Raw genomic sequence first — 9,966 nt, 5'->3', positions numbered from 1 at the left:
CCCCCCCCCAATCCATCCATCCCCTGGTAGTCAGCATACTAGTCTTTACTTCTGTGAGTTCTACTTGTTTAGACTGCACATATAAGTGAGATCATGCAGCCTTAGTTTTTGTGTGCCTGGCGCATTTTACTTGCCCTCCAGCTTCTTCCAGGCTGTTGCAAATGACAGCTGTAGATCTTTGAAAACATAAAACCAATGTCTTTCATCTCTAGGAGATTTTCTTTGAAAAATTTTGTTTATGTTCTTTCTTTCTGGGACATTTGCTATTATAACTGTGCATCAATTATTTCTTTCTCAAGATGTTTGATCATTTCATATAATATTTGATCACTTTTGGAATATGAAATATTATTTCCTTTTTCATCCTTTATTTCGAGTCCCCCCTTCATGGGGTTTATCAGTGAATATGTTAATTGAGGCATACTATTTATTTGTTCTTTCCAAAGTTATTTTCCCTCTTCCTTTTTTTTTTTTTTCTTGCCATAGCTATGGAGTAGCAAAATATAACCAGGCAGTTTAAGACTGCCCTAGTCTCTCAAATTGATAGTGGAATGTTTTATAATAACTAGACTAGAGAATATCTACTCATTTTTGAAGACTGTACTAGTCACTTATTTTAAAGACAAAGATTATATACGAAGTGTATTTTTGAAAGCCATCTTTATGTCTGAACTTAATAGGGTAACCTTAAAATGTGTTTCAGAAGCCCTCAAGGGATCATTATTTAGGAGGTTTCAGAGTCACCAAGAGGACACACTTGTGATTGCCAGGTGGAATCAGTAGTGACAACCTAGTAGTGACATTCAGGACTCAGTAATGATATATAACAGAATGGTCCAGTATACTGTAACCACAACTGATTTGGATACTGCTTGGAGCACTGACATGGACACAATAATTTGGGAATGTTCCACAGGAAATCCTTTTGAGAATGTCTCTTTGGAAACATTTTTGTCAGATGCATTCATGGGAGCAGTCTCTTCCCAGCCCTGGCTGCACACTGCCTTTACCTTTCTGTCAAACCCCATGAAGTTCAATAAGAAGATCTGAATTATCCCAACAGGATAGACGAGTCCTTCAGGGCAACAACTGTTGAAATACGACAATCATTTCAGTGGGAATATTGAAACATGAGTAAAGGATAGATTTCATGCAAGCAGCAACAGCCAAGTTGATTTTCTTGGCAAGCATCAGGTGGATTCTTTTTTTTTTTTTCTTTTCACTTTCAGATATTACACAACCATTAGGCAATATGGCTAAAAATGTCTTGGTGCTATTTTTAAAACCACCTTCATGCTTGAACTTAACAGGGTAAACTTAGCATGAGTTTCAAGAATCCTCTGTAGATCATTCTTTAGGAAACAGTTTCAGAGTCACTGAGAGTCAGAAAAATATAATAGGAGATTAAAAAGGCAAGTGCTGGACCTGTTGTTAGGGAGTTGACATCACTTCCTGACTGTACTGTGCCCTGCTAGGTTGCCAGTTGCACAGGGAGCAGAAAAATCTGGGCTTTACATTTTGGGAATAAAGCACATACCATCCATCCCAGTGACAGTGTTTAATCTTAACCCCCTATAGCTGGGTAGCTGAGGAGTGGGAACACTGCACCAAAACCTGTGGCAGTTCCGGCTACCAGCTTCGCACGGTGCGCTGCCTTCAGCCACTCCATGATGGCACCAACCGCTCTGTACACAGCAAGTACTGCGTGGGTGACCGTCCTGAGAGCCGCCGGCCGTGTAATAGAGTACCCTGTCCGGCCCAGTGGAAAACAGGGCCCTGGAATGAGGTGGGTGTGTGAGTTCTGTGTGCGTCAACATATGCAACATATTTTGGCTTAAACATCAGATAGGCTTGTGTGAACTGAGAAACTGGCATATTTTGTAATCACCTGGAGGTGCTAGGAAAAAATTTAAAATAATATTTGCAGTTTAGTTGTTAGGGGCAAACCACATTTGAATGTTTTGTGACTTGGAGGTTTCTAAAAGCTAACTGATCTTCTAAGATCTTTGCTGGTGTCCTTATTCCTACATGATAAATTCTAAACCCCTAACACACGATGTAGGGCCCTGCTCCATTTGGCAACACTCCATCTCCTCTTATTCTCTCTTCATTCCAGATCTCTGTCTCCATTTGAGTAAACGTTTCACTATTCCAATCAGACCCTGCTTGTTCCAGTCTCCTACCTTCCATCTGGCTTGCTTTCCCTCTTCACCAAGGCTCAAAGCCACAATACAGACTCCTGCCTTCCTGGAGATGCTCTTCTGCCAGTACCTCCTCTGCATTCAAAAATCCTTCAGCTTTCCTTTAGCATGTGGTTACATGTGGTCCATTGTGACTCCTGCCTCTGAGTCTATGTTTGCCCGTAGTCCACACATTTCTCAAAAAAACATTGTGCTTTGCTTCCCCAGGACCCAGCTAGTGCCCGGGGTAGAACTTTTTGGGGACTGGCTAACTGATGGCTGCATTGCTTGAGCTACCACCTGTGTTTGTTATTTCTAAATACTGAAGGAATTATGGGGCCATAGGAAGAGAGTTTATAGGAGGAAAGGGCATCCAAAAGCAGGTAGAGAACAAGGAAGAAGTGGAGACCAGGAACAGGCAAGTGAAAGTCACCCACACAGAACCATAACTTATGCCCTGTTCCTCCTCCAAGACCCCAAACCTTATAAGGTTCTCCTCCATAGTTTCTATCTAGATCAGTAGTATGGAAATTTCTGGACTTATTTTCAGAGAAGTGAGCCCCCTTCATTAGAGAAATGAATACATGAGAATGACATGAGAGTAGTTCCCTAAGAGGATGAATTGACCAAGGTAGCTTGTCAGTAAATTCTGCCATCTGTGTAAAAGATGAAATGGGGCACTCCACACCATGCCTGGCTCCCTGGAAAGAGCAGAATCAGTGATCATCATCATCAGGGGCTTCTTCCCTACGGAATGCTTACATGCAGGCACTTTGCCTCTGCTTTGGGCACACTGCCTCCTTGGCCTTTAGACCTATAAAGATCCTCTGAGCCCAGCTTTCTGGATGATGAAACTGAGGCTCTTAAGAAAAAGCAATGTGCTCAGGTTCGTAACTGCTGCAGCCAAGGTATAAACCCAGGATTGTCTGTTTTCAGAGTATCTGCACAGCACCACCTCTGTAGAGAAAGAACTCCAGAGCTGAGGGGTCTGCACGTGGGTGCCTGTGAGCACTTGCATGTCCAGTCTTGGTGGAATAAACCTCTATAGTTACAGCCTTTGTTTCTGTAGTGTTCAGTGACCTGTGGCGAAGGAACAGAGGTGAGGCAGGTCCTGTGCAGGGCTGGAGACCACTGCGACGGTGAAAAGCCGGAGTCCGTCAGAGCCTGTCAGTTGCCTCCCTGTAATGGTAGGTGTGATACTAATTGATTTCACTGCTCTGATAACATTTCTGAATCGCAAAGAGAAGAATTTCTTTTCAGGATAAGCTCTGGAATTTATATTTGCTTATCAAGAAATAACCGAGGGAAAAACATCCTTAAAATATTAGTCTAAGAATTATTTAGGGTGTGTGGGGGGGACTGCTTATTTTCCATTATGTTTTTTAAAATTTCACATCATTGAAAAATTAATTTAACATTGCACCAGGTTTTGATATATATATATATATATATATATATATATATATATATATATNTATATATATTACTAACATTATTTAATGTTTAGGCATGAAGATAGTAACTGTTACTCAACCTGATAGCCATTTCCAATAACTGTCCATTAATATACGGAGTGATTTCAAGATAGACACCTTGCACACATACTAAAATTAAGCATTTGCCTGATCTACCAACACTGTATTGCAAAATCAGACCTTGTTTTATTTAACTGATTTGCAATTTTAAAACAAAAATGTATTGGATAGTTTCCATCTGTATGAGACTCTCTCCTTCTACCTCTTTTTCTTTCTGTTTCCATTCTCTGTTTACAACTGTTTCTTTCCCTCCTTGATTTCTTGGTGCCTGTCTTGCTCTCTGTCTCAGACATAATGTCTGTGTGTCACTCACTTTCTCTGTGTCTACCATCATACATGCTTTTGGGGTGGATGGGTATAAACCCTCTTCTTGTTCTCTCTATCCCTCCTAGTCTCCCTAACTTCACCTTTCCCTCTCCCTTTTCTCCCCTGCTGTCTTGGACCATTAAAGCTGCTATAATAAAATACCTCAGACCAGGTAATTTCTAAGTAAGAAAATTTATAACTCATAGTTCTGGAGACTGGAAAGTCTAGTATCAAGGCACCTGAACATTAGTGTCTGGTAAGGGCTTCATAGATGGTGCTTTGTCTTCACATGAGGAAGGGGGCTGGGGAGGAACCCTGGAGCATTTTATAAAGGCATTAATCCCATAAAGGGCTCCATATTTGTGACCTAGTCACCTCCTAAAAGCCCCACCTTTCCATACCACCACCTTCAGGGTCATGTTCTAACACATGAACCTTGAAGGGACACACTGCCTTCTTCCTCTCAGCCCCCTTGTCACGACTCCACCATCTCTTTTACACCATGTCTCCTTTCTTCCTATCCTCTCCACGGTTCTGTTCTCTTCTCACTATCTCGCACTTTCTCTCCTTCTCTGCTCATCCTCCTGCACCACAACCTTCCTCTTAAGAACAGTTCTCCCACATCCATGCCTGATAAATAACAACGGCAGCCACTGCTTTAAAACACTGGTGAGTCTCAGGACTAAACAAGTAGCTTTTCCTGCAGCCTACAACTCCATAAGGAAGCCCGTAGGTGAATCTCAACATCTGCTGTGCTATTTTTTTAATCCAAGAAAAGCAGCCAGGCCTATTTTATTGAATGTTTTATGTTTTAAAAATTTCAACTTTCATGTCTTTAAGCCTTAAACATAATTTCACTATAAATTTTTCACTTGAAATGGCAAGAACAAGTATGACCACGAGGGGGAGACATAGGACTTAATATTTGATCACTTTGGAAAGGGGGAATGCTCTTTGCTTTGACTTGGGTTTTGAGCTTTCAGACTTGTTTACTGTCATTATATTTTGTCCTTATACAGCAACTTCTGTCAAGAGGCTGCATACTTTGTAAGCCTTATTGGTCACTATAGTTGATAGAACTGTGTCCAAGTGCCAATGAGATTTTGCTTGATTCTCCTTCATACAGGAGAAAATGTCTTTACTGTAAAACCTAGGTGCAAAGGAGATAGCATAACTAGATTAGTGGTTCCACGGTTCTTTCAGCTGCTCTTTTGCTCTGGCCTAAAGATCAGTTCTGGTTTCTGCCAAATATGTAGTAATCCCCCTCAGAGTCTTAAGCTACTCTTAGGAGAAAAATGGCCTTTTGTGACCAGGTCTGAAGCCCTTCCCATCTATGCCCAAATTACCATAAAGTTAATGTGTTCCTTTATAGCCCTCCCTTTACCTCCTCCCCCAAGGAGCACATTCTGGCTCTGATGGATCTCTGCAGTGCCATAGTGCTCATACTTATGGATTCTCACATGGGGTCCTTCTCTAACACAGGACAGGTCATACCTCCAAGGTAAGCCTTCAAACAGAGGATATGGGTTAATCGTCAAAGGAAAGAGAATACAGGTCTTTCAATTAAGGTCTCTTGAACATACTGGAAGAGGTTTCCTTATTTTAAGATGCAGGCATAGAAAAAGTAATTCACAAATGATGAGGAATTGATATTTAAGTGAAACCAATTAATGTAATCCTCAGGCTTTCCCATTGTAATTAGATTATGGCCTCAGATAATATGAAGAATTCAAACACATAGTATATATTAGGCCTGCAAATGTCAAGGCCATGCATCATCCCACAATTGGGGCCTTTTGTTTTTTCTTATCAATGTCTCTGGCAAGTAGCAAAAATATGCTATTTCCCAACACATTGTGATTTTTTATTATCATTAATTTATTTATCTATTTTAATTAAGTATATATGATAGCAGAATGCATTTTGATTCACTACACACAGTTGTAGCACAACTTTTCATTTTTCTGGTTGTACAGCATATAGCATCGCACCCTATGTGCAGTCATACATGTTCCTAGGTTAATGATGTCCATCTCATTCCACCATCTTTCCTAATCCCATGCCCCTTTCCATCCCTCCCTCCCCTTTGCCCAATCAAAGTTCATCCATTTTCCCTTGCCCCTCCATTATGGATCAGTGTCCACTTATCAGAGAGAACATTTGACCTTCAGTTTTTTGGGGATTGGCTTACTTCATTTAGCATGATATTCTCCAACTCCATCCATTTACCTGCAAATGCCATATTTTATTCTCTTTTAATGCTGAGTAATATTTCATTGTGTATATATGCCACAGTTTCTTTATCCATTCATCTATTGAAGGGCATCTAGGTTGGTTCCACAGTTTAGTTATTGTAAATTGAGCTGCCATAAACATTGATGTGGCTGTGTTACTACAGCTTGCTGGTTTTAAGTCCTTTGTGTATAGACCAAGGAGTGGGATAGCTGGGTCAAATGGTAGTTCCATTCCAAGTTTTCTACAATGGAATATTCTTCATTAGTACCAGACACTGTTTGACCTACTGAATAAACTTATGAGAAAATTGACAAATTTTACCCAAATTTGTGCTTTCCAATAAGAATCTGAAAAAATTCAATGGCAAACATAAGACCACGGCATTCAAGATGGATAATATTCTTTTTATCAAAATGGTATTTTCATTTTTCTTTTGGTATTACATTCTCTTAAGAATTACTTTATTCCAAAAAATCTCTAGTGTTTGATTTTAATGTAGAGGGTACCCTATTAGAAAGCCAGAAATACAGTCTAATAAATTTTCATAACAACAGATGCCCCTTTTTATCCTAAGATATATATTCCTACTTGGAAGAAAAATCTACCCTCAGTGGTCTGCTAGAGATTTTAAAAAGTTGAAGATCCCAATCCTTTGTAGATAATGTAGATAAGACTGCCAATTTCAGCAAATTCATCCTAATGTTCATATTTTTAATTCAGAGGCTCATGTGACAGCTCCCATTGATGTCAGATTTTATAATTGTGAACAATTTTAATTTTGTCTTTCCTTTTATGTTTAGAGATGCATATTATTTTTTCTTTTTGCAGATGAGCCATGTCTGGGAGACAAGTCCATATTCTGTCAGATGGAGGTGCTGGCACGATACTGCTCCATACCAGGTTATAACAAGCTCTGTTGCGAGTCATGTAGCAAGCGTGGCAGTACCCCGCCACCACCATACCTTCTAGAAGCTGCTGAAGCTCATGATGATGCAGTCTTCAGTCCCAGTGATCTCCCTGGATCTCTAGTGATGCCTACACCTTTCACCCCTTACTATCCAGAGACTCCTGCTGAGAAAAAGTCTTTGAGTAGCATCTCTGCAGTGGGGAGTCCAAATGCATATGCTGCTTTCAGGCTGAACAGTGAACCTGATGGTGCTAACTTACCCCAAAGGAGAGCTCAGCAAACCAGAAGTAAGACACTGAGCCTGGTCTCAATACCGTCCTCATCACCCACCAAGAGTGGCCACCTCCATTCTGCTTCACAGAGGGTGGCCGATTCCTTCCTGGCAGTCAGTGATTCAATAGGTGCCTCTTCTCAGGCAAGAACCTCAAAGAAAGATGAAAAGATTATTAACAAGAGACGTCTGATAAGATCATCCACCTTAGAAAGATGAAAAAGTGAAATTTTAAGGGTAGAAATCAGAGGGAAACCTGGACAACCTCCCTCTCCACATGGTGCATACAACTTAGTGGAAATCTCCATAGCTCGCCAACTCATTTTATCCATAAGTGAAAGAACAAAAAGTGCTGGTTCACTTTTCTAGTTGCTTTCATCCTCCTCCTGTTCTGCATTGACTCATTCACCAGAATTCGTTGGAAGAAAGCACCAAAGATTACTAACGGGGAAAATAGGTTGCTATGTGTGTTGGTCACTCTCTAATGAAGAAAAGGGACTGGAATCAATTGTGCATATCAGCTGGATTTTTGTTTTAAAAAGTTACAGTAAACATTTTTAAAAGAGATGCCAACAGTTTACACTTCAAGAAATTTTGGAAATGGAACAGAGAATTCATAGACTTGTATTCCTATTTATCTATATTAGAAATATTGTATGAGCAAATTTGCAGCTGTTGTGTAAATACTGTATATTGCAGAAATCAGTATTATTTTAAGAGATGTTCTCAAATGATTGTTTACTATCTTACATTTCTGGATGTTCTAGGTGCCTGTCATAGAGTATTGCCTTATTTTACATTCCATAGATTGATTTTCAAGGCAGAATGTTGAGAAGTTAGAATCATAGCTACCGACAATACAAGAGGTTTTATTGTATGACTTTTGTTGAATCAATAATGTGATACCTAAATTATAGAAAAGGAAAAAAACAGAAGCTTCAGACTTGTAAGTCTTGCTTTACCTATTGCCTTCCATCCTGTAATTAAAAGGAATTAGGAGTGGTGTCAGAGTACACTTTTGGTCACAGAGAACAGTGAATGAGCAAGATAAAGCCAAAACCCTCTTGCCAGGACCTCTGTAAGCACCATTGAGGTGTCCTGTGTTCTTATGTTGTTTAATTTCCTTGTGTTGGTATACGAACAGTTATACTTGATGTACTATATTAATCACAAAGAAAAAAGGTTCTGGAAAGATTTGTGGGTTGGTAGCTGAGAAAATACCGTCAAACTTGAATTGACCCTCAAGGATAGTACTGCTTTGGAAGGTTCAAGAAAGCATTTGTCAATGGTTAAGATATTTATTTTCTGCATGGTTCATATCCAAATGTTCACAACCACAATGCATCTGACTGCAATAATGTACTAGTAATTTATGTCAGTGATCACCTTGCTCACAGCAAAGCCAGAAATGCTCTCTCCAGGGAGTAGATGTAAAGTACTTGTATATAGTATTCAGAACCGAAGATATTTATTAAAAGTTGATTTGTTTTCTTGATAGTATTTTTATGTACTAAATATTTACGCAAATATCAATGATATTTCGTAAACTAGAGAGATAATTAGCATGCATTTGTTTTGTGCATAGAAAAGAAATTTAAGCAAACCACCACAGCCAATGCAAAAAGCTAAAACTGAACAAATTTGATGTAAAAATTTTGCATTTTTAAAATAGTTCATATAGAGCTGATGACTTATTCCCGTTCAAAGAAATAGTGAATTAGTTACTTCAGGAATGTATTCTCAGCATAATGTTTTTGAGGTCAGTACATCAACTGCCTAAAAGCACATTATGCAAATTAAAATACAGATATGCTAACCTCTCAAAGCACAGAATGTGCAAAGACTTCTGCATTTTAACTGTTGTAAAATAACAGCCGAAGCCATTGACTCTATACCTCTAAAGAATCGCTGCTACTTTGTGCAAGAATTTTAAAGGAGGGTTCCAGACAGATAGTAAAATAATCCCCTGGCCTTAAATAGAAATCATTTTTTATTTTCCCTGAAAGTTTCCCCTGAATGAAATTCTCTCTAGTTTACTTGCGTGTGCATACGTCTTGTCCACAGGGAATATACAGATGGTCACACACATACACCTCTCATAAAGATGTACATATTCATTATACTTCTGAGCTTCCTTTTCTACTAAGCTAAAAATTCCTTTTTATTAAAGTGTACACTACTGATGCTGTTTGTTGTATTGGGAACACACATAGCAATAAAAAAAAATGTCAACACAGATTTGGCTTTTTCTAGATTTTATCATCAGATTCACCCCATGGTCCTGGACTAGTATCTTTCTACAAGGGAATGGGCTTAAATTAAATGACAGTGACTCCTATTTTCACATTAGGGTGTATCATTTTTAAAAAAGAGAGAATAATAGATTGTGGGCTGTGGCATTCAGCTAAAATCTGTCCCACCATACTACAGAGATGGGAAAAAGAAGATGGTAAAAATGCTAGTTTTATGAGAGGGAAAGGGGGGCTCCTATCTTTCAAAATGTGCAACTTGTGATTTTTAAATAAAAGCCGC

At 39.2% G+C, this 9,966-nt stretch overlaps 1 protein-coding gene across 1 annotated transcript in view; it reads left to right on the top strand.

The window, feature by feature from the left end:
• Adamts3 (ADAM metallopeptidase with thrombospondin type 1 motif 3) overlaps positions 1-9,670 on the top strand; it is a 249,798-nt gene extending 240,128 nt beyond the window's left edge. The window contains exons 20-22 of the mRNA XM_048785770.1: positions 1,579-1,786; positions 3,250-3,367; positions 7,085-9,670. Of these exons, the coding sequence (XP_048641727.1) occupies positions 1,579-1,786; positions 3,250-3,367; positions 7,085-7,653 (895 nt within the window). The 3' untranslated portion in view covers positions 7,654-9,670. The remainder of the gene's footprint in view (positions 1-1,578; positions 1,787-3,249; positions 3,368-7,084) is intronic.
• The last annotated feature ends 296 nt before the right edge of the window (positions 9,671-9,966 follow it).

Source organism: Marmota marmota, unplaced genomic scaffold (genome assembly GCF_001458135.2).
Source record: "Marmota marmota marmota unplaced genomic scaffold, marMar, whole genome shotgun sequence".
NCBI lineage: Eukaryota > Metazoa > Chordata > Mammalia > Rodentia > Sciuridae > Marmota > Marmota marmota.
The sequence above is the reverse complement of the archived record's forward strand: the minus strand, read 5'-3'. Positions and strand labels throughout refer to the sequence as shown.